The sequence below is a fragment of the Miscanthus floridulus genome, chromosome 12 (assembly GCF_019320115.1).
Source record: "Miscanthus floridulus cultivar M001 chromosome 12, ASM1932011v1, whole genome shotgun sequence".
Lineage (NCBI taxonomy): Eukaryota > Viridiplantae > Streptophyta > Magnoliopsida > Poales > Poaceae > Miscanthus > Miscanthus floridulus.
Genome location: NC_089591.1, coordinates 50,909,174 through 50,931,989, shown reverse-complemented (window position 1 = coordinate 50,931,989; position 22,816 = coordinate 50,909,174). Strand labels below are relative to the sequence as shown.

The 22,816-nt window shown below is 45.0% G+C and overlaps 1 protein-coding gene and 1 pseudogene across 1 annotated transcript; both read left to right on the top strand.

Annotated features, from left to right (window-relative positions):
- The window catches only part of LOC136495857 (formin-like protein 2), a 6,458-nt pseudogene extending 575 nt beyond the window's left edge, over window positions 1–5,883 (top strand).
- A 3,397-nt stretch (window positions 5,884–9,280) lies between these two features.
- Window positions 9,281–10,692, top strand: LOC136498115 (cell number regulator 2-like). Its single transcript, XM_066494052.1, has 4 exons — window positions 9,281–9,487; window positions 9,588–9,659; window positions 9,783–9,998; window positions 10,280–10,692. The coding sequence occupies exons 1-4, from the start codon at window positions 9,397–9,399 to the stop codon at window positions 10,357–10,359; spliced, it is 459 nt and encodes a 152-aa protein (XP_066350149.1). The 5' UTR covers window positions 9,281–9,396; the 3' UTR covers window positions 10,360–10,692.
- Window positions 10,693–22,816: the final 12,124 nt, after the last annotated feature.

Below are 22,816 nucleotides of genomic sequence, written 5' to 3'. Positions count from 1 at the left end.
GAACTAGAGACTAGTCGGGTGACTTATCTTGAATGTTGGGTAATGTTGCTGACTATGTCGCTTAAAGGCCACTCATTGTGGATCTTCTGAACGAGATACTTTGTAGTACTGGTCACATACTCCGGTAAGCCTACTTCGACTAATTCGATACTAAGATGAATGCCCATGCACTGGGAGTGGAGAGATGGCGGGAGTAGCGTGTACCCTCGTGGCTGGAATATAGCCAGATTTGAGGTGTGCTGTGCTCTCGGGTGGCGTGGAGACGGCTTAGTATAGGAGGATCTGGTAGCGAGGTTGATATATGCAAGATTAAGTTCTACATATGTCGTGTGATAAGGAATCCCCAGCTGGGACTTGAATCAATTTGAATTGCCAGTGCTCCATGGATATGGAGACTCGTTTCATTAAAGAAGCAATGTAGGACTGGTGAATTACTAAAACATGAGAAAAGAATGAATTGAGAAGGATTAGAATTTGGGAAATTTACATTTAGTTTGAGATAATGAATTAAAAGGACTTAGGGGTAAAACCTGAAAATAGGTTCAAGAATAGTAAGCTTTTAGCAAAGAACTTTTTGAATCTCGCTACATCCTTACCTTGCCCCAACACTTACATCTTCAATGTCTTTCACCCCCTGTTACGTCGGGTCAGTCTTGTTGAGTACTTTTGTACTCAGGGTTTGTTAACCCTTGTTGCAGGTGAGTTACATGCGCAGGCTTGTTTTGGTCCCTGCTGGATGTCTGTGTTCGAAGTCAATGACGATGAGGAATGATGAATGGCCTTTGGACAAGGCACTAGTTTGTATGATAAATAATGTTAATGTAATATTATCCCGCTATTATGGTTGTATGACACTTATGGTATTGTAAGTTTGAAACAACTGATTTGTAAACTATGTTATCGTAAGACTTCCGCTATCTTTTACTCTGATATATATATTTGAATAAACTGTTGTAATCTGCAATGACTGTGATTGGGATCCTGTTCAAAAAAGATTCGTGGATGATTCAGGTTTCCCGACGACACCCGATAGACCTGTTAAGTTGTTGGGAACTCGTGTACGCTATCAGAGGTCTGTTGAGACAATGATAGATGCACGTGGGCCCGATTTCTTAGGAGGTTCTGCCACAACCACTTTGATGAATGATCACTTCTCATAGCTTCTTCAAATGAGGTGGGATCATCCTCCATTTGAAATTCCTTAGTGTTGTACACTTCATAATCAGTAGGAATAACTGATTTTCTATCTCTTTGAGATCTTCTAGGGGCCTTCACATTTGGCACATCTTCTGTTTGAGGCTGCTGTTGCTCCCCCTCATGTGTGCCAATAGGTTATATAGGATCCTAAAGAATAGATTCCTCATCGTCATTTATTGTTGCCACAGGTGGGATAACAACACGTGCTGGCACCACAGTATCTAGCACTGTCGGTGTAGCGACAGCAGGTAGTGAGAAAAATGGCTCGTGAATCATTGAAGTGGGCGCATACACCCGCTTCACTTCAAGGTCAATTTCTTGAGTTACCATGCCCCCCTAATCAATTCATCCTCTAGGAAGACAGCGTGTCTCATTTCCACAAACTTTGTATGTCTCTCTGGACAGTAGAAAACGATTTTTTTTTTACTTTTCTGGGTAGCCAAATAAATGGCAACTTACTGTTTTGGGATCTAACTTTCCAATGTTTGGGTTAAATACTTTAGCCTCAATAGGTCTCCCTCACACACTTAAGTGTTTAGTGAGGGTACTCTTTCTATCCACAACTCATACGGTGTTTTGGGTACCGACTTACTTTGTACTCTATTGAGAATATGAATGTCGGTTTTTAACGCCTCCATTCACAGGCTCAACTGTAAGGTGGAGTAACTTATCATACTGCCCACCATATCCATCAGGGTACGATTGATTCTTTTAGCTACTCTATTCTGCTGAGGTTCGCCCAGTGTAGAATACTGGGCTACTATACCATTCTTTTAGGGTATGCCGACCGTAGTACTCCCCCACGGTCAGACCTGACTATCTTAATCTTTAATATCTTAAATTTATCCAATGCTTCTATTCTTTTTTTAATTGAATAAATATAGCCATAATGAGAGTAATCATTTATGAATATTATGAACGAATCATAACCATCCACACTCTTTACAGAGAAATGACCACAGATGTCTATATGAATAATCTATAAAATTCCTGCACTTCGTTTATCATCTTTCTTTATATACTTTCATTTTATGCATTCTGAGAGCTCTAATGGAGGAAGAATATTATTCTTAACTAGTCTTTCTATTCTCTCTCTCGAAATATGGCCTAAACAACAGTGCCATAATTTCAACGACGCATCGTGAGCTCTCTTATGCCATCATTATCAGAGTAACACTCTGTCACCAGCTGCTTTATCAGCTGAGTAGCATATGTCTTTGAAGAGCCAATGAACTGACTCTTTATTCTATCGAGGTACTCGGTGACCGTGTCACACTCTGGGATTGAGCCCACAATTGTAGGCTCAATTGTGTTCTTTATCACAGCCAAACATTTCTTTTTGCCAGTGACACACTTCCTATGCTCAAGGGCATATAACATCTTTTAGGATTCAAAATCTCTCTCTTTAGTTGCCCAAACTGCATCAGCCTCATTTGTCTCCTTCACCGGTGCCACAGACTCAGTGGAACACGGTGAGATGACTACCTAGTTCATCTTAGACAAGATGAAAACCAGGACATACATTTTCTTAACATAAAAATAACACCATTTGCATGCCTTAATTCCAACGTTGGTCAAAATCAAAACATACAACTGTTCGTATACACTAATTCTACATCACCGTTGGGCAGAAATAAAATTAATACATAAATCATTAAAATTTACATCTGTTCTTATACACTAATTCTATATCACCATTGGTCAGAAATAGAATTAATGCATAAATCATTAAAATTACGATATTGTTATTAACAACGTTGGTCATAAAATAACAACATCATAATCATGTCAAAATTTCTTTTTCTCCAATTAAATACCACATTAGTTCAAAATAACTGGAGAATAAACAATTTCTTTAGCAGCGGAAAAACTTTCTTTTTCTCCAATTAAATATCACGTTGCTACAAATTAACTGGAGAATAAACCATTTCTTTAGCAGTGGAAAAACTTTCTTTTTCTCCAATTAAATATCACGTTGGTACAAATTAACTAGAGAATAAGCCATTTCTTTAGCAGCGGAAAAATAATTCAATTTAATAAATTTTGCCCACAGGACAAACTACCTTTTCTATTTTCTTTGAGCTATTTTTCATTTTCTAGAAATAAGCAATTACTGGAAAATAAAAAAGAAAAATTGATCTTGATTCTTTCACTGTTTTCGGTCCAACCGGCAAAGCGGCCCACGACCCACGCCCGCGCGCGCGCTGTCCCGCGCGCTCCCCCGCGCCCAGGCCGCAACCTGGGCCTAGGTCGGGAATTCAGCCTCGCGCTCTAGCCCGCCTGGGCCATGACGCTGGCCCGCGCATCTAGCGCCGTTGGAGCCGATCGGACGGCTGCGCGGCGTCTTCGGGCGAACAAAACCGCGGTCGCGGCCTCCGACCGGAAACCCTAGTTCATTCGCCCCTTTGCTCTCTCTCTCCCTCTCTCTCTCTCTCTTCGCCGCTCTCTTCTCTACTCAGCACAGCGAGCAGCGACCAAGAGCGAGCGAAGGCGGTGGAGCGAGGTAGCTATGGCGCCGTCGCCGGCCCCCTCGCCGGCGCGCGTGCTCCCCAACGGGTGAGCACGCCGCCGTCGAGCGGCCTGGCCGCGGCGCCCCCTTGGCCGATCCCGGCGAGCATCTGCCCCCTGGCTTGGCCCTTCTTCTCCTGCGCCGGCGAAGGGCCATCCCGACGCACGGCGAGGTAGGTTCATTCCCCCTTTCCCCTTCTTCGATCTGGATCTGTTTTTCTCTGATCCGAACCAGTGTTGGGGATTAGGGTTTAGCTCTAGGGTTAGAGTTTCATTTCCGATTCGATTCGACCGATTCGGTTTTCTCTTCTTTTGATTTCTTTTCTTTTTGGAGTTCATCCGAATGGGGATCTTTGGTTTAGAGTTTCGCTTTTCTTTTGATTTCTTTCTTCTCGGAATTCATCCGAATCGCTCTCTACCCCTTCTTTATTTGAGTTAGGGTTAGGGTTCGGTTGAACCTGATTTGATTTTTCTTTTGGTTTGATTCGAGATCTCGAATTCGGGTTTTCTTTTGGGTTGATTCGAGATCTGCGAGATTATCCCCTTCCCCTTCTTTTCTTTTGAATCTGCTTCTTTTGAATCAAAATCGAGATGGGGATTTGTTCTAGGGTTCTTGAGATCCTTTCCCCTTTCTCTTCTCTAGTTTAGGGTTCGGCTTTGCTTCTGTTCTAGGCTGAATCCTTCTTCCTTTGTTCTTTCTTTCACCTAGTTAGGGTCAGCGGTTCGGTTGAACCTTTTCTTTTGATTTCTTTTCACGGTTTTGATTCCAATTGGGATGAGGATGTGTTAGTTCATCCGAATCGGTTCACTGTTGTTCTTCCCCTTCACCCAGTTAGGGTTAGGGTTGGGGAACCACTGTTCTTTTTTCCTTTTACTCATTTCTTCAGATCCGAACTAGATTTGTTCTATTCTTGCCGTGCGCCGGTGAGAACGGCGGTGCGACATCTTTTCCCGCGCGGTGGCGGTGGTGACCGGGGTTCCAGTGACGTCCACCACCCCCGGTCCCTTTTCTCTTTGCTTTTACTCGGTTAGGGTTAGGGTTACACACTGGCAACCTGGCTCTGGTACCAATGTTAGGATCGTGGTGTACCTTTCTGTGTAACCGTAGATCCTAGTAAGCCTCCTCGCCCTTGCGCAGTTTTGCCTTAGCAGTGTAGACGCCGGTACCATGGCGTTGTAGGCGTCGTGGTGGCGATGCAGGCGAGGTCCAGTGGCGACGGTGGTGTGGTGGGGCATCCCGTCGCTGGCAGCACACTGTAGATCGGATTAGGGTTTCTATCGGTGGGATCATGGCAGCTCAGACCAACCTCGTTACTCGAGCCGTGATCCCCACCTATCTTTATATATGTGATGTGCGACAGGGGCCCACCAACCTATTAGGGTTGGGCACCTCGATCATGGCGCAGAGATAAAAGCCCAATAGGCCGTTGGGTCTATTGATGGAGATCAACTAACACTAACGCCCACGTGTGAATGTTGTTCTTGTCGTCTGAAAGGACGCGTGCAGGGAGCTGATGTCGAGCAAGCTGTTCCTGAAGCTGCTGGAGGCCGTGCTGAAGACCGGGAACCGGATGAACGTCGGGACGGCGCGGGGAGGCGCCATGGCGTTCAAGCTGGACACTCTTCTCAAGCTCGCCGACGTCAAGGGAGCCGACGGGAAGACCACGCTGCTGCACTTCCTGGTCCAGGAGATGGTCCGCTCCCAGAAGGCACCACCGGCGCTGCGGAGGGGCCGGGCTCGCCGCCGAGCTCACCAACGTCCGGAAGACGGCGACCGTCGACCTGGACGTGCTCACCAACTCGGTGTCGAGCCTCTCGCACGGCCTGTCCCGGATCAAGGCGCTAGTGGGGACGGACCAGCTGGCAGGCGACGAGAAGGGCCAGCGCTTCGTCGCCTTCATGGCCCCGTCCGTCTGCCAGGCCGAGGAGGTGATCCGGGAGCTGGAGGACGGCGAGCGCCGGGTCCTGGCGCACGTCAGGGACATCACCGAGTACTACCACGGCGACGTCGGCAGGGAGGAGGCCAGCCCGCTCCGGATCTTCGTCATCGTCAGGGACTTCTTGGCGATGCTGGAGAGGGTGTCCAAGGAGGTGAGGGGAGCTAGGGGTTGCCACGGATCAAACCAAATGCTACCCTGAACAGCTTGTGGCCGATACTGCAGAAACGGGGAGAGAACAACACTGTAATTCTTGGTTTTGCGTTGTTCTTGGTCTTGGGAAGTTAGAAATGCATTCGTTGTAGTTCAGAAACATCTCCCGCGTCGCGTCTTCATTTTCACCGTGCATTCTAAACAGCGTAGTCTTAACGATCATAGTAGCTGACCAGTTTCTCCAACGTGCAGGTGTGTGGTGGATGAATTCAAACTTGGGACAAAACGATCCCCACACGATCTGCAGCACAGGTGTTTGTCTGTCTCTTCGTTTTATCCACGTTTGTCTCCACGCGCTTTACCTTTTCCTAGTGGAATTTGAATTCGTATATGCGTCACCTGCAAAGTTTCAGAGCGCCACGTTGAGATCTCAAGGTGTGTTTGGCTAGGAGCTTCTAAATCTATAGCCGGTTCGTCGGTTGATTTCTAAGCTGATAAGCCTGGCTGGTGCTGGTTTATTATGAGAAGAAAACATTGTATCATAGCTGATAAACCCTGACTGAAACCAACAAGCGAACAGGCCGCTAGTCTTATTTAGTCTTATTTAGTTACTTTTTACTCAAATACTATGGCTAAATGGAATTAAAAGGTCTTTAGTCCTCTATAGTAACTCTGGAGTGACTAAACGGGACTAAACCATTTAGGAGGGACTAAAGTTTAGCAACCCAAACCAAACACCTCCTTATTTTGGCAGAATAGCTATTTTGGTCCATCAACTATTACTCGAGGCTCGGTTTGATCCCTAAACTTTCTAAACGGCCGTTTTAGTCCTTAAACTCTACTTTTAGGCTCAATTTCATCATAAAACTATAAAGATGATCGCTTTAGTCCTCAACCTTTGCATTTTGGGCTTAATTTCATTTATAAACTATCAAAGTGCATTTTGTTTTTTTTTTTGCTTTTATTTTCAACTCAACTTTGTCTACGTTCTACGTGGAACGATGTACTATTGCACCTGGTTAGCTCCAACACCATCAGCGATTAGAGATAGAAAAATAATATTCATCCAAAAACTCTTTCGTGCCCATTAATAATTCCAAGCTGTTATTTTTAATATTACCTTATAATGGTCGTACCATTTATATATATTCGACTAAATGATATTTGTGGGAGCAATTATAGTTGCATCGAACGCTATTTATTTCTTAAGAATACATGGATATATTGAAACAATAGCAGATCTATAATTTTGATAATTTATGGATGAAATTATATCTAAAATATAAAGTTTTTTTTAATAGGCAATTGAAGGACCAGAATGGCTATTGTGCCGTTTATTTTCTCTGCAGCTGTCTGCCACGTGCTCGCTCCAACGGATCGAGGCGCAATCCAATGCCGCCTACGGGCCGCGGCCCACCCGCAGACCCGCTCGTGTAGTCGTGTGCCTGCGGCCGCTGCCCATGTCCTTTTGCAAGCCCAGCGACTGCGTGAGAAAAAAAAAATTCATTGCGACGGTATCGCACAACGGCAAAAGAACCTGTGTACGGCACCGTTCGTATGCTGGATTGTTTATGTGTTTCTTCTAATTGTAAGTTGTAACCACCACGTTGCCTGTGCTCTAAGATGTACTCCATCCATCCCAAAATAAATACACATCTCACTAAAAAGTTTGATTAAATATAGAAAAAATCAATATTTATATTTGTATAAATAAGTTTATATTATGAAAATATACTCCATAACCAATCTAATGAAAACATTGCACATCATAGATATTAGTATATTTTTTATATATTTGGTCAAATTTAAATTTTTTGATTTAACGATAAACGAAGTGTGCATCTATTTTATGACGGACCACGAAGTATAAGATAGGCGGTGATTGAGCGGTGTCGCGCGCCAGAGCACCGTCACATAGAAAAAATTTTCCCACTGCCAGGCCTCCGCAACTTGTAAGCTGGCCAGTTGCCGCATCACGGACTTGGCCCATTTAGGCCACATTCGCGTGCCCTTAAATCTGGCTTGATCCGCTTCTTTTTTCATCCGAAACAGTATTTTTTTTCTCACAAATTTCTCAAGATTCATCTAGATTCCTCCAAAATTCCTTCAAGCGAACGAAGCCTATGCACAGCAGTGTCAGCCAGCCCAATAGTATTGGACTAGGCCTACGCCTCTAGTCATTGTGTAGGACTGAGAGGACTCCCTCTCTCCTGGACGGAGCCTGCTGCAAAGGTAGCAAAAGACATGGGACAACCTTGAATTGGCAACTTGCATTTGACACTAACGCAGATTCTTCGTTTTAAATCCATACTAGAGCCACCTCGTCCTATCAAGGCCAGCTAGTAATAGTTAGCTGCTATAAAAACTAGTTCAGTTAGATTCAAATAACTCAAGCTAATAGCTAACCGATCAACTAATCGATAGTTGGGCACTCATCTAATTTAGCCTAACAATTATCTCATTAATTAGGTATAGCTATTTGTCAGTTAATTGGCTGAAATGGCTACTGCATCAAATTCATTACTGCTTGGCCAGGAACCCTCAATCAGTGCCAGTTTGGCTCAGCGGTGGAGAAAATGGACGTTGGAAATGGAGTACATCACCGTCGGTTTGCAAACTGGCTGCGATATACAAATAATTTTTTTTAAAAAAAATACTAGACAGCCCATGCTGCCGTCATATCGTTATCATCGGCCTGGAGGGGGTGGGCTTGCCGAATCGGCTGTGGCACCTAGAGAAGGGGGGCTCTTGCTATCTGGACCCGTCACCTACCTAGACTTGCCACCTAGAGAAGGAGAGGTGAGCCCCGCTACTGCCGCACCTAGACAAAGAGGGTTGGAACCTCGCCGCTAATATTTCAACCACCTATTAGCTGGTGAGATCCAAACAACTTGTAGCTAATAGCTAGCTAGTTAATTTTAACTAGGAACTATTACCTATTAATGGACCTAAACACCCCCCCTAAGAGGTGTGTGAGTCAACCTAGCTTATAGTTAGCTACTAAAAGCTAGCTATGGTTGACCCAAATGTGTGTAGTGAATAGACCAGTTAACAACTACTCCCTCCATTCATACCATTTGATATATATTTGTGATATATTAACTAATTTAGAAAGCGCCTGAAAATAAACAAAAAATAATAATCATCGGACGTTATGCAAACCATATATATTCCTAGACGAACTTAGCAACATGCACATATGACGTGCGCAGATAAAACGACGCAACTGCATTCAGCGTTACAACTTAGGAAGAAGGCAATGCTCAAAAAAAAAACTTTGGAAGAAGGCATTTTCCACTGCCGTCCGGCTCAACGGGAGAAAGCGAGGTGCCCTTTTCTGCCGGGTCACGCGGAAACGGGACACGAGCCACCGAGCTAGCCGCGGGCCACGGGCACAATCGTCGCGTGGGACGTACTCGCAGTACGCGCTGTTCAGCTGGTATTTGGATGGACGTGGTCATCCAAGGCGGCAAGCTGTGAGCCACGCAGCAGAGCGCGCACGGGCTCTCTCCGATCCGCCAGGACACTCACTACTAGTCTGTCTACTGGTACTACCACAGTACCACTCCGCAGCGGAAGGTAAAGGCGTGTGGGCGTCGCCATGGCCAACAACGCCTTTGGCATGCAGGGGAACGCGGCGGACGGCGCGTGGTCCTCCGGCCTCTGCGACTGCTTCGACGACGTCGGCGGCTGTAAGTCGTCGTCGTTCAACTTCAGCCCAACCTTATTCCTATTCGCGAGCTTGGCCGAGACAGAGCTCTCTCTGATGCGCGAGATCGATCGTTCGTGCAGGCTGCCTGACCTTCTTCTGCCCGTGCGTCACCTTCGGGAGGATCGCCCACATCGTCGACCAGGGATCCACCTGTACGTATCGAAGTCGAACGAAGCTAGCTACTCTGAACAATTAACGAACTTAACTAATCCTCCGGCCGGCCGGCCGGCCGGTTGCTTCCCTTCTTATAATTTTATAATATATATCTGATGCAGCGTGCTGCGTGGGCGGATCGCTGTACATGCTGCTGACGGCGGTGACGGGGCTGGGCTCCTGCGTCTACTCCTGCATCTACCGCTCCAGGCTGCGGTCGCAGTACGGGCTCACGGAGCAGCCCTGCGCCGACTGCTGCGTCCACCTCTGCTGCGAGGCCTGCGCGCTCTGCCAGGAGTACCGCGAGCTCAAGGCCCGCGGCTTCGACATGTCCGCCGGTACGTACCTGCGTGCGTTGGCAGCTAGTACGTAATATGGTAGTAGCTATCGATCTTCTAAAGGACTCAAGGTTGACGACGTACTACTAGGCGTCACGACGTATGGTAGCTATCGCACGCCAACGCGCGCCGCCCGTAGCGGCGTGGTGGATGGGTTTGGTCACTTTTTTGTTTCCGACTGCTCGGGAAGGACGACTCGTATATATATGCATCAGTTTCTGGTTTTGCGTCAGGGTTGCTTCTGCTGATGAGGTGTCTCTGTTTCTCTCGCATGCACGCAGGATGGCAAGACAACATGGAGAGGATGGGGAAAGGCGCCGCGACCGCCCCGCCGCAGCCGAACCCGGGGATGTCGCGTTAGTGCGACATAATTGAGTATATATATACGCGCGGGTGCCAGATATGTACGTATGTACCTGCGTACCTGGCCATCCATGTCAAGCTGCCGACCTCTATGTCTACATCGACCTCGTCGTTGCGTTTCTTGCTTCAAGCTATGCATTTTGGTGGTGCAATAATCGTTCGCGGTCCCTATATTTATACATTACTAGCAAATATGTCTGTGTGTTGCAACGGAAGAAAAAAATGTTATCAAATGTAACTCCAATAAGTATCAACTTGCACAACAGATGTACGTAGAATTGAAGAGCCAAATTGGGGAAGTACTTCTTGATAAGGAATAAAATTCCTATGACGTGTATGTCTCAATTCAGTAGGAAGCTTTTCTAAAGACACATATGAGCATTTTGAGCATCGAAGACATGATACTCCACTAAATAAACTTAAAAGAGAATTATCTATTTGCAAAAATCGCTCTTCCTTCTAAGGCACTAAAAAAATCGAAGTTCCTTATCTAACACCAAGTAGAAAATTCGTTACCTAAATAGCACTACCGTCTATTTTCTCTGTACATCTGTTAGTCGACTTGTTTGACTGTGTCAGTAATTTTGAAGGGGACCAAAATGCCCCTGGCCAAATAATCGGTCACCGTCGCCCCACTTTTCTCCCCTCAACGAGGGGTCGTGCTCGGGACTCTGAGCCTGTCTCTCTTCTTCCTTTGACAGAAAAAAAAAATCTCTCCAATCCCTAAATGAATGGAGGCCGATCTCGTGGGTGGGGAAGAAGATGAGATGGGCGGAGGGGGCATCTCCCGGGTCCCAGCGGCGCCCTGGAGCGCTCGAGCGAGGCAAGAGGACGCGGTCGCCCGGTCCTGTTCCTGACACGGATCTGCAGGCGCGGCGCCCGGGGGCCTCCCTAGCTCCCTTGGTCGGCGTGGTGGTGGCACACTGGCGAGAACCAAGAAGGGGTCAGGCCGCCACCTGCTCCTATTAATCTGTCCTAGGATTCCCCGGTGCGAGGTACCTGCCTTGTTGCCCACCCTCCCCTTCCATCTGTTTGATCCGAATGGATGGATCCGTGGATGATGGTTCACGTTACCTGCAGGTTGAAAGTCAGTTCTCAGTTGAATATTTCTTATTTTTGATAGCTCCTAAGGCAAGAAGATACAATTTTGGAAGATTGGTACAAGAGCTAGAATTGTCGTCATATAGATAGCTTATTGTTTAGAGATTTTCTTTTATTTTGATTTGTAAACGCTCACTCTGTATATGACATATTTATGAGATATCTTCTTTTGTAACACAGTTGAAATCATATTAATAAAGCAATGGATTTTAATATATATTTTTTATTATCTCATTGTTCAATATATCTTTATACAATATAAGGAGTTCATACAGTCATATACCATGTAGTAATACAATTGAATAGTCTTCACAATTATATTTCTAATATTACCACTTATATCTTCTTTATTTGACAACAAGAACATTCATGTTTTTCTTATATGACACCATATATTTTTGATATAAAGAGGGGTATATAGGTCATTTTAGACACCACTTAACACCGTTAATAGAGAAAATTGACGGTAGTGTTATTTAGGGAAGGAATTTTTTAACTCGGTGCTAAAAAAGGAACTTCAATTTTTTGAGTGCCTTAGGAGCAAAAGTGATTTTTTTAGTGCCAAATAAACAATCCGCTCATAAATTTACAGCTTGTTCGGCTGGCCACAATCGGCTGGCTAGCCAGCTTTTTTTTTTCTAGCCAAAGTAGTATTTTCTCTCATAAAAACAGATGCTACAGTATTTTCTAGCTGCTACAGTGTAAAATTAATGGCAGCCGAACAGCTGGTTACTTCATGACTTCGTTATATCCATCCAGCATTTACTGATTGTTCGTGCAGAAGTAGCAGCCTAAGAAAATCAAAGCATGCCCATCCAATATGGCCCAACTGATAACAGTAAAATATCAGTATAACCATTGCTAAATATTTATATTGAACAAAGCTAAGCTACAACATTTGTTTCTACCAAAACAACAAACTACAAGCAGATATAGTTAAGGGAGTCCTGTTGCAAAAGGGATTATAATTGCTTAAAATTTCATAAGTTACATCACATATCAAATATATACGTATATCACCTCTAGAAAAAAAAAGAGACAGAAAGACGAGAGTTTGAAATGGCCCGAAATTTATATATCACAGTCGCTTTCTCCTGAATCTTTTGTGACTCCTCCATGACCATGAAAGCAACAAATCACAAGTGCAATCCCAAGCTTTCTCCGAAGGATGATCTGCCAAGTATGCTTGGGTCAAGAAACAACCTTACTTGAATTTCAGGCAAACAATTAGCAGAATATTTCTTCCCAAACATACATCATATTGCATACTACCGACGGTGCTATACTGCCTGACAAGAAAGGTGCGAAGAGAAAGCTCACCATGCCCGAGCTTCATGCAAATGTTTAGATAAGAAGCTCTTGCATATATAGCCACAGACAACCAACAAAAGGCTCCAAACTTCTTGACTGGTTTGCCGTGATGATCAAAACCCAGACTTGGTAGAAGTAATCCAGACTGAATAGCATTCGTAGGCTAACCCGTCTTGTAAGTAGGAGTTGTACTCACGCATTGTTTGAATAGCAATCAGCTAATGACCAGAGGTTCAATCTATACGACCAAGGGATTCCTTAGAGGGATGCATAGACAGAACTTGAGGAAGAATATGTTAAGCTCCACGGTCATGAAGACAACACATAGGAACAGGACTCGATGAACCACAGTGGCTCCATGAAAGGACACCACTGATCTTTATCCCATTATGCAGCAGCGAACTGGCTCAAGGACCTGTTCACCTGCAAGCCAAATGGAGTAAAAGCCAGTCTTCACAAATAAAACTAATTAGTACAGGAAAAGCTACAGACCAAATGAGCTGTTATCCTATTCCTTTAACAATAAACAAAAAAGTGTTTCATCAGAAAATTTAACTAACTGGTAATAATAAATAAGATTATAATGAGCAAAACCATATCACGTAGAGGCTGAGTTTGCATACTCCAGATGTTTGGCCAAGAGACGCTTAGACAAATTTCTCTTCATCCCGTATGTGTGCAGGGACATCTTTCTCTGAAGATACAGTGGTAGATTGATTGGTAAATTCAACTTACAAACTGAATATGTGAATAACCAGATAAATGTATGAAACTTAAAAGAACACATATCAAAGCAACCAAGCAATATTTCTTCCATATTTCTTACCTGAAGAAGCGTGAGCTGTGCGAACAGCATGGTGGACTTTGTCTGCAGCATTCATAAAATTATATGAATCCAGTTCATTCACGAAACTGCAAAGAATCATCTTCTCCAGATCACAAAGGTAATATAGTATATTGTAATCACACAGCAAAATTTGTAATCCCCAAATATTTCTCTTTATAAAGTTACAGTAACTTTTTTGACAAGTAACACTTACAGAATATTGACGGTAAAGTCACTTCCCATAGCCAATGAGGCAGTTCTCAATACGCATATAGAACCTGGAGACCTAAACATGATAAGAAATAGAAAAGGAAAACCATCTGATCTATAGAACCCAACATCATAATTTTTTTTTGACAGGTACATGCTGTGACAAATATAGTCAAGTGATATTACCTATTTGCATGTGGAAACACTGTAGTTAATACCAGGCCCTTCCCAAAATTTCCCTCTAAAATGAAAAGTTCACGTGGTACGCACATGTATATGGATCAGAAAATAGATAATTACTTCGAGCTGCAATGGTAGCCTGCAAACTGAAAACAGAATGGACAACCTGCATTAACAGTTTTCGCCTTTGAGAAACAAATCAATTAGGACATAAATTTGACCAATAATTGTTTCTAAGCAAAGAGAACAATACCAACAACACAAATTCATCCAGTTAATCACCTTTATAGGAATCTCAGAGACTCAGACCCCTCTGAAGTCCAAAGCAGGGGGATGGAAGCCGATGCCAGGCAACACAGCAGTGGGCACCATGACCTCGAGGCTGCCAATTTGGAAACTACCACAGGAAGCCTAATAATTTTGGAAAATGAGGAAGAATTTGTAACCTGTGCTTTCTGAAGAAAATGGGAAAGAAAGTTACATACATGATTGTGGAGGAGGCTACGCAACCTTGTTTTTCAGATCCAAACTGAAACATTATGCATGTGAGTTCCAGATCTCAGTGTCAAGCCATTTCTAAGCACCCATGCTGACAAGCATGCTGCCTTCATACTTGCACAAGTAAAGGAGCGTCTGATCAAGGAATCTCCTACAACTAAAAAGAAAGAAAGTAAGACCACCGTTTCGTGCGACAATCGTCGCTCCGTCGGTCCGCCCCTCCCCTTGCGATACCGCGCTCCGTTCCATCGCGTGAAACAAAATTTCGACACCGCGCCGTCAATCACGCACCCGACGCGCGCTCCTTCCTTCCCCCGCGGTACGATCTTGCGCTCCTTCCTCCCCTCCCCCGCGCGGTACGATCGTGTCGACCAGTGGCGTTAGGCCGCGTCGCCGTCACCAGCCTGTCCTCGCACCGCCGTCGCAGATCCATCGCACCCGACGGTCGCGCGCCACCCAACATCGGCGCGGCCAGCACTGGCCTCGCCCTCGCGCCTCACGCGGCCTTGATCGTCGCCCTCGCCCACCAGCCTCACTAGACGTCGCACCCGTGCTGTCACCTTCGCCAGCCGCGACCGCCCTCGCCCGCTGCACCTGCTCTGTGAATCTGTGATCCCGGTGAGTCTTGCGGCCACCAAGGCGCTAGGCCGCCGGTTCTCGGCGCGGGCCGGCCACGGCACCCGACCGCGGGGCTAGGGTTGCTGCTCACCAACATCCACTCCACCGCCGCCCGCTTGCTCACCGACATCAAGGCCAACCTCCGAGGTACGTTCGTGCATGGTCGACCGGGTCTCGCCCTCGATGTTCACTTCCGTGTCCAAATCTAATGAGCTCCGGCCATGAGATCAGTTGTGGTGGGGGCGCAGATGCCGAAGGATTCAGCGGGCGTAGCAGGGCGCCGTCGCCGAGGACGTCCCTGGATCGGGAGGCCGAAGTGAGCGCCATGGGGCGGGAGCCGGACGTGAAGACGCCGTCGCCGCGTGATGAGCCGATGAGGTACGGGTTCCTGTCACTCTACTCGTCCAATTCGACGCTGCTTCATTCAGTCCGGTGCTCGCGCTGTGTTGGTGGATTGGTAGTACGTGGTGACTGACGAGAAGGTGAACTGGGTGCTGAATCCATCCACTTGAGGTGGAAGCAATTGGGCTGTTGTGATGGTGGGATTGGTGGTACATCGTCACTGACAAAGTGGTGAATTGATCAACTTGTGGTGGAAGTGTTGTTGTTCCAGACAATTGAAATGTTACTCGCTTGTGTGCTTCTTTGTTCTCATAGTGGTGCGCAGCAGAATTATGAAGCTCTGAAGCTTTGTGGGGCTTAGAAAAGTTGAGACCTTTCAGTTAATACTTGCAGTTACCTTGTTACTTATTTTTTGGGCTTCGTCAATGCTCCAGGGTGTGGATTCCATGGACGCATATGGCTGAGCTGAGCTTCTTCTGAGCATTTTTTATATGACGAACTTGGGGGAATTGGGTGTGTTAAACACAGTCAAATGGAGCATTCATTTCTGGTGAACTGGACCGGATATTGAGTTTGCGGGAGCTGTCAGGGGCAATATTCATGGTTCTATAGTTAGTCTATTTTTTTTATCTTGGTTAAGCCCACAAAAGTCCCCTTTGTTGAATGCTTAAATTCTCTAATTTATTTCGTTTGCTTAACCAACTGGATCTTCACGTATAATGCTAAAATCTTTGTGGTTCTAGGAACTAGAAATAAGCCCCTCGCTCGGGGAACGACGATTTCTCAAGCATACCAATTGAGACAACTTATTCAACAAAGCTGACCTTTCCTCCAGCTTCAATAGTTAAACAACTGGTGTCTGCCATTGAGTAAGATCGTGTTCCTTAGCAAGCATTTTAAATATGTTCATAATTTTCACAATTTCTGGTTAGTTTAGTTTGGGGTATTTTATATCTGTTGGACCATTAAAAAAATGAGAATTGTGTGCTGATGTTTGAGATTGTTGAAGCCTTGTCCAAACCTGAGGGCAGCAACAAAAGGTCTTTCAGTTTAAGCTCTAAATGCTGCAACCTTTTCACTCTTAAAAAAATCTCAAACGCTCAAGTTCTGATTGCTTTTGAGCTTCACTTTTTCTGATTGCTTTTGCATTCCTGTGATGATAGTGGGATCAGAGCTGAAAAGGCTACCTTTCTTCTGATTGCTTTTGCATTCTATGATGATAGTGGGATCAGAGTTGAAGAAGAAGTCATGTTTTTTTTTCTTTGGCTACTATCCGACAAACCACATTGGCCTCCACATCATTTTCAGTTTTTCATTATTTTTTACTAAGCAGACAGTACCTACTAATACTAATTTATTTGGTGGTTATTACAATTCCGTAAAGGCTTTAGCTCCTCTTGGGCAGTTTCGGCGTCCAACGCTAATATAGCAGAACTCCACCAGTGAAGACATTCACTGGAGTCTTTTTAAAATGTATCACCGTCCGACAGTTTAGCTCACCCTGTGCATGTTCTCCTCTTCTTTGTCTCATGCAGCATCTCCTATACAGCGTCTGGCATTAGTTCCAAGCAGTCAGTTCGATCCCGGTGATCAGGTAATTTCGCCCACCATTGGACACTTCAGTTCTTGGTTAATTGTTTTACCATACATTTGATAAATGAATCATATTTGACATTTTATTTATTAATGACTATCGCCTTCAATTTTTGTAGGTGGATAGAGTTAGTACTTGAATACGCGCATCTTGTAGTTGTTGCCATTGTGGTTAACATTTTACGATTCGAGGCATCAATATTCTGCTGTTCATTGATTCACTTGTTGGAAGCTGTTTGCTTGACATTGCATGGTTATGGTTTACTGGTTGGAAGCTGATGAATCCATCCTTTTTAAAAAAAATACCAAATATAGTTTCAATGGTCTCTGCAATGGTTTTTCAACAAGGTCTCTTTAATTATTTCCAATAGAGTCTCTGTAATGTGATCCTTTTGTGTCATTAGAAATTTTCAGCTTATCCAATACCTGGTAGTGAACATCAGCTTGTACTGTGGATCAGAGAAAATGATTTAGGCAACATATATGTACTACTTGTTCTATCTTGCGTTTGTGTGATCAGAGAAACTGATTTTGTCAACTCGAGAACGAATAGGCATAGTTTTTTTATTCACGGACATAACAGACCTGCTACTCAAGAACTGGTAATTTATGTTATCCGCTGGGATCTAGGTTGATGACTTTATGTTATCTCCATTTACTGTGTGCAGGAAACCATGGAAGAACATGTCCCCACAGACAAAGTAATGATAGGGATGAGCCACCTGGTAAGGAGCCAAACTATGATATGGAGAAGTTAGAGCAACTCCAAGAGTTTGTGTAAAACTACTAGCTAAATTCCTTATTTTAGCCATTATGTAAAATAGAAAAGTCCTAAAAAGAAGAGGAGTCTAAAACAGGCTAGCTATTTTGCCTCTGGTATATTTGAAAACATGCCACATATATCTCTGCCATCCAAATGGTGATAGAGGCTTCCGCAGATGGTGATATATGTACAACAAATATGGAGCACAAAGAGTGTGGTGACCGGGACGATCAGGCACACTATGAGAAGAAGCTCTTGTCTGGACAGGTAAAATAGGGATTTTTTTTTCAGGTCCTTGCGTTTGGAGGTTACAATCATAAAGAATTGTATTACATGTGGCACCCTTGTTTTTGCAATATACAATGCTCGGGTAGCCCACCGTGGTGACACAAGCCATGCAGAGTATAAGGAAGATGAGAGCATGGTGAAAGACACTGCCAAGAACGAATGGAAGGGTGCAATGGGCTTACAGTTGAAGGACGGTACCGCTAAGGACGCCGCGCTCTCCATGACTGTGTTAATTTCACGAACTTTGCTTTTTGGATTAAATATCACTTTAACATCGGTATTTAATTTTTACACTATTGTTATCTTATCTTGCGATCCATGTGTTTTTAGTACAAAATGTTAGCTATCCCGTAGCAACGCACGGGCACGCTACCTAGTAACAGCTTACTTGCATGGAACCTATAATGGATGTCTAAATTTATCAAATCCTCAGTATACTCCTATATGCTAAAATCTTCAAAAATTCTCAAGAACTACTCTTTCAGCAGAAAGTCAGAAAAATAAGTGAAGATGAAATAGCCACACCAAGAAGCAAACCTTGCTTGATCCGCTTTTGTTCTTGTCCAGCTCGGCGAGAACAGGATTCAAACGCAAGATGAGGAACTTCTGAACTTGTTCAGCTCGGCGAGATCCGGATTGGAAGCCTGAGAAAACAGGATATCCCAATGACACATTTTTCAACCGAGATCTCTATAATGCATAAATAGGAAAAAAAGTGAAGGTGCTTGTGTCGAACTTGAGTTCATGTAGAACTTACCATGGATTTTTTTCCCGATCTGAGCTGGTGTCCCGATCGATTTTTTCCGATCAGAACTGGTGTCCCGATCCGAGTGGGTGTCTTCGTTCGATTGGATTCTGATTCCGACTCGCAACGCCTAGCTGGCTGGCTCCTCTGCGGCAGCACCTTCGAGCCGCGCCACCCCGCCTCGAAGGCCCGGCCGCCGCCGCTGGCGGCTTCCCGGCTGGCTGTCGCCCAGCCGAGACGGAAGCCCGACCGAGACGCCTGCCCCGCCCGCGCAGAGCCTCCTCCAGCCCAGCGTGCCGTCTGCCGCATTCGCCGCCGCCGGCCACCTCCATTCTTCCTCGCCTGGAGCTCCTCGTCCCTGCTGAGTTGCGCTTGCGCCTTCGATCCTGCCCTGGACGAGAGGAGCAGCAATCTCGTCCCTGCGCACGGACGGGAGAAGCAGCAGCGCTGCGCGACGTGAGCAGCGGCGGCGCGGGAGGGAAGCGATGCGGTGGCGGCGTGTGGAGACGAACTTTTTTTTTTAATCCGAGCGACGTAAGGTAATCCCGTGAGCGTGAGGTGCGCTGCATGCGAGCGAGCGGGCCGGGTTGAAGCGAGAGTGGATCGGTACGGTTGGGCCAAATTGCATGGGCTGGACGAAAACAAAAAGCTAGAAATTTTGCCTTTTAATCATTAGGGATAGATCAAGATCTGTTTGCTTTCTATAGAAAAGAAGAGGCCAAGTGCATTTGGTATAGAATCTATTATCTATGTATGGTTTTTTTATTCCCCCGAGGAATAAGAAGTATGTTCATATGGACAAGTTTTCACTTCCTTTTAATAATAATAACATCATTAGTTGTGCAGCTACACGAATTTTGCTTGGCGCCTACACGAATTGTTTGCTTATCCATTCTTTTGCAGCTGCTGCAACAGCTTTAGCTGCAAATCTCCTCACACATAAATGTATGATCAGCCCCGGCTGCGAAGTAGCTGTAAGGAACAGGCTTTCGAAAATTTTAAACATATGTGGCCTGTTCGCTAGTTGTATTCTGGGCTGATTTAGACTGGCTGATGCTGGTTTGTTGTGAGAGGAAAACACTATTGACTGGTTGGTTTGGGCTGGCTGAAACCAACAAACGAACAGGCTAATGGACTGTTTCGTTGTTGCCTTCAAGCTTCAACAAGCCAAGCCAATATTAACCAACCTAGTAAATTTGGCCGCAGTTTTGTTTCTAGGCCAAAGTTTGGTCGGTCCAAAGTGGCCCACGCAAGAGGTGTTTGATCCCCACTACTAAACTTCACTGCCTATCACATCAGATGTTTAGACATCATTTAGAAAGACTAAAAATGAGTAAATTATAAAACTAATTGTATATATAAGTTGTGGCTAATTCACGAGACAAATCTATTAAGCCTAATTAATCCATGATTTGACAATGTGGTAAAGCATAGCGCGTTTAAATCCTGGAATAAATCCAGAAAAATGCGAGCACTCGTGCCAAGTCGAGGACTTAAACTCGGATGGACATGTTTCACCACAAGAAGCCTAACTAACTGATCTATGATCAGTTCGCAAAATATGTTCTAATCTCACATGACAAAATCCCACATGGGTATATTTTAATATAAAAAGAATGATATCTTAACCCTGCATCTCATACTCGTAAGCGTAATAAAATGCGGTACGACTGCCAACCAAACGGTAGTTTTCTCAACACTGATATTGTTTTTGGCTTAGCCACCATCCAAACAAGTTTAATATGACCAGATTTTGGTGATACTCTGATATCGTCAAGGCCAAATTTTGGGCATGTTTGACTGGCTTCCCAAATTTGCCAAGTCAATGATTTGGCAACAAAAAATTGTCAAAAAATAGGCAAAAATATTTGCCACGGATTTAACAAGATAAGTACGAGGTATTGGCAAATTTTGATAACCAACCAAATAGAGGCTAAAAATTTGTCTTGCCCAAATTTTGGCAACTAAAAATTAGCTACCAACCTTGGCTAGTTAGGACTTGTATCTAACAAACCCATCAGTAGCTAACGTTTATCATGTACTCATGCCTTGGTGAGAGAAACTTGGTGGCACCCAGGAGTTTCTGACCTTGAGACGTTAAAGACTAAGAGTCTAAGACCATGCAAATCATGTTTTTTTTCGGGCTTGCTAGCGCCCAGACGTCCCATCCGGGAGCTAGCGTTCGGACGTCCAATCCGGGCGTTAGCGTCTGAACAGTGTCCGCACAGGGAGCGAGAGCGCCTAGCGCATCGGGCTCGTGAGCGAGTGCACCAGTTGTGGGCTCACGCCATCCCGGACGTCGTCCGCGCCGGCTCAGACGTCGCCAGCCGCTTCCCACGCGAAACCCATGTGCAACACCGATCTACCTTTGAAACATACGGATGCAACAGTTGCAACATAGAAAAAAAGACAGATGAAACAATTGAAACAAGCATCTGAAACACTTGCAAAAACGCATAAAAAACATTTGAAAACCATTGCAAACATATGCAACATCCAGATGAAACACTTGCAAACTTACGTATGAAACACCTAAAAACACTTGAAACATATGTTTGCAACATGCATGTATATGCAACATCTAGATCTACTTTTGCAACATCCAGATAAAACACTTGCAATATATGTTTGGAACATATGAAACATACGTGAATATGTGCAACATCCCGATCTACTTTTGCAGCATCGATATACAATACTTGCAACATACCTCTGAAACATTTAGAATATTTGAAACATACTCTTGCAACATGCGGTGTTCACCATTCTTCTTTCCACACAACGCAACACAGAGCGGTGGAATGGTCAATTCTGGAAATCTGCATCCCAACCACTGTCATCGTAGCCATTGTTGGGCAAGTCGCCCCTACCCGATCTCATACGCATCTGCTGGAGACCGTCACTGAGGGAGGCAGCGAACCAGGCGCCATAGAGCGAGAGAGGGGAAGGCCGATTGGTCACCACTCCTAGCTCGAGCTGTCGCTAGAGAGGGACGGAAGCAGACAGGGGCACGATGCAGAATGGAAACCACACACATCAGTCAGTGAACATGGTGGAGAGGAAAGAAGCGACGTGGCGGTGCTCAAGTGTCGTGGGAAGGAAGGATGAAGGCAGGCGGGCGGCCGGATGTAGTGAAGAACGCCACGCCGGAGGGGTCGTCGTGGACCATGTCGCGGTGACGAGGAGAACGCGACGAGTGGAGAGTATAGTTTGGTCTTGTTTCTGGATTAGATTGGTTGAATGATTCCTAGCTAAGCAAGTGTAGTGGAATGATGGGCCATTCAGGTTGGCGTCGTGGCCCACCAACAGAGGCGTCCGGACGATGGACGCCCAGCCTATGCATTTCCTTTTTTTGTATGCTTATACCGATTGTCACTGTCGGGTCCTTAATTCTAGGGTCCTCTGTGCATCATGTATCAATCCCTGGATCAGTAGCTGATACGCACAACTCAACAAGATTGATATAAAAAACCATACTTTTATTGCTAATGGGGAAAACATGGTACATGATTCGGGTTCACATGGCTTGGGCCACTGGCCTTATATCGTATATCAGATTTTTAAGACAGTGGTCCTATGTCAACGTGGCTCCATTCCTATAGGCAGCTGGAGTGCGGATGTAACCCTAGCCTTGATCCTTAAGCGTACTCCTATATCTTAACCGTCATGGTCCTAGCACAACTTTCTCGTACGGCTCCATCTTCAAGTATACTATGGGTATCCTATTCTCGCGTAGCTCTAGAAGTTCCATTCAGGTTTGTCCTCTTGTAGCTTAACTCCTAAAAACATAGAATAAAGGGGGTTGAGTAAATAAAGTACTCAGCAAGCCCTAAACTTTTGGTGGAGGAAGGTGGAAGGGGAGGGCTATATGGTGGAGGTGGGTTATGGTGGTGGAGGTGGTTAAGGTAAAAGTGATAGGGTGAAGTAATCATAATTATAGGTTGGACCCCAGCGGAGTATTATCATTCTCACCAATTTTG

Bases quoted from the DNA above. Each gene is read 5' to 3' on its own strand.
- LOC136498115 (XM_066494052.1), top strand. From the start codon at position 9,397: ATGGCCAACAACGCCTTTGGCATGCAGGGGAACGCGGCGGACGGCGCG. The intron at 9,488-9,587 runs GTAAGTCGTCGT...TCGTTCGTGCAG, and splicing joins CTTCGACGACGTCGGCGGCT to GCTGCCTGACCTTCTTCTGC. The intron at 9,660-9,782 runs GTACGTATCGAA...TATCTGATGCAG, and splicing joins CGTCGACCAGGGATCCACCT to CGTGCTGCGTGGGCGGATCG.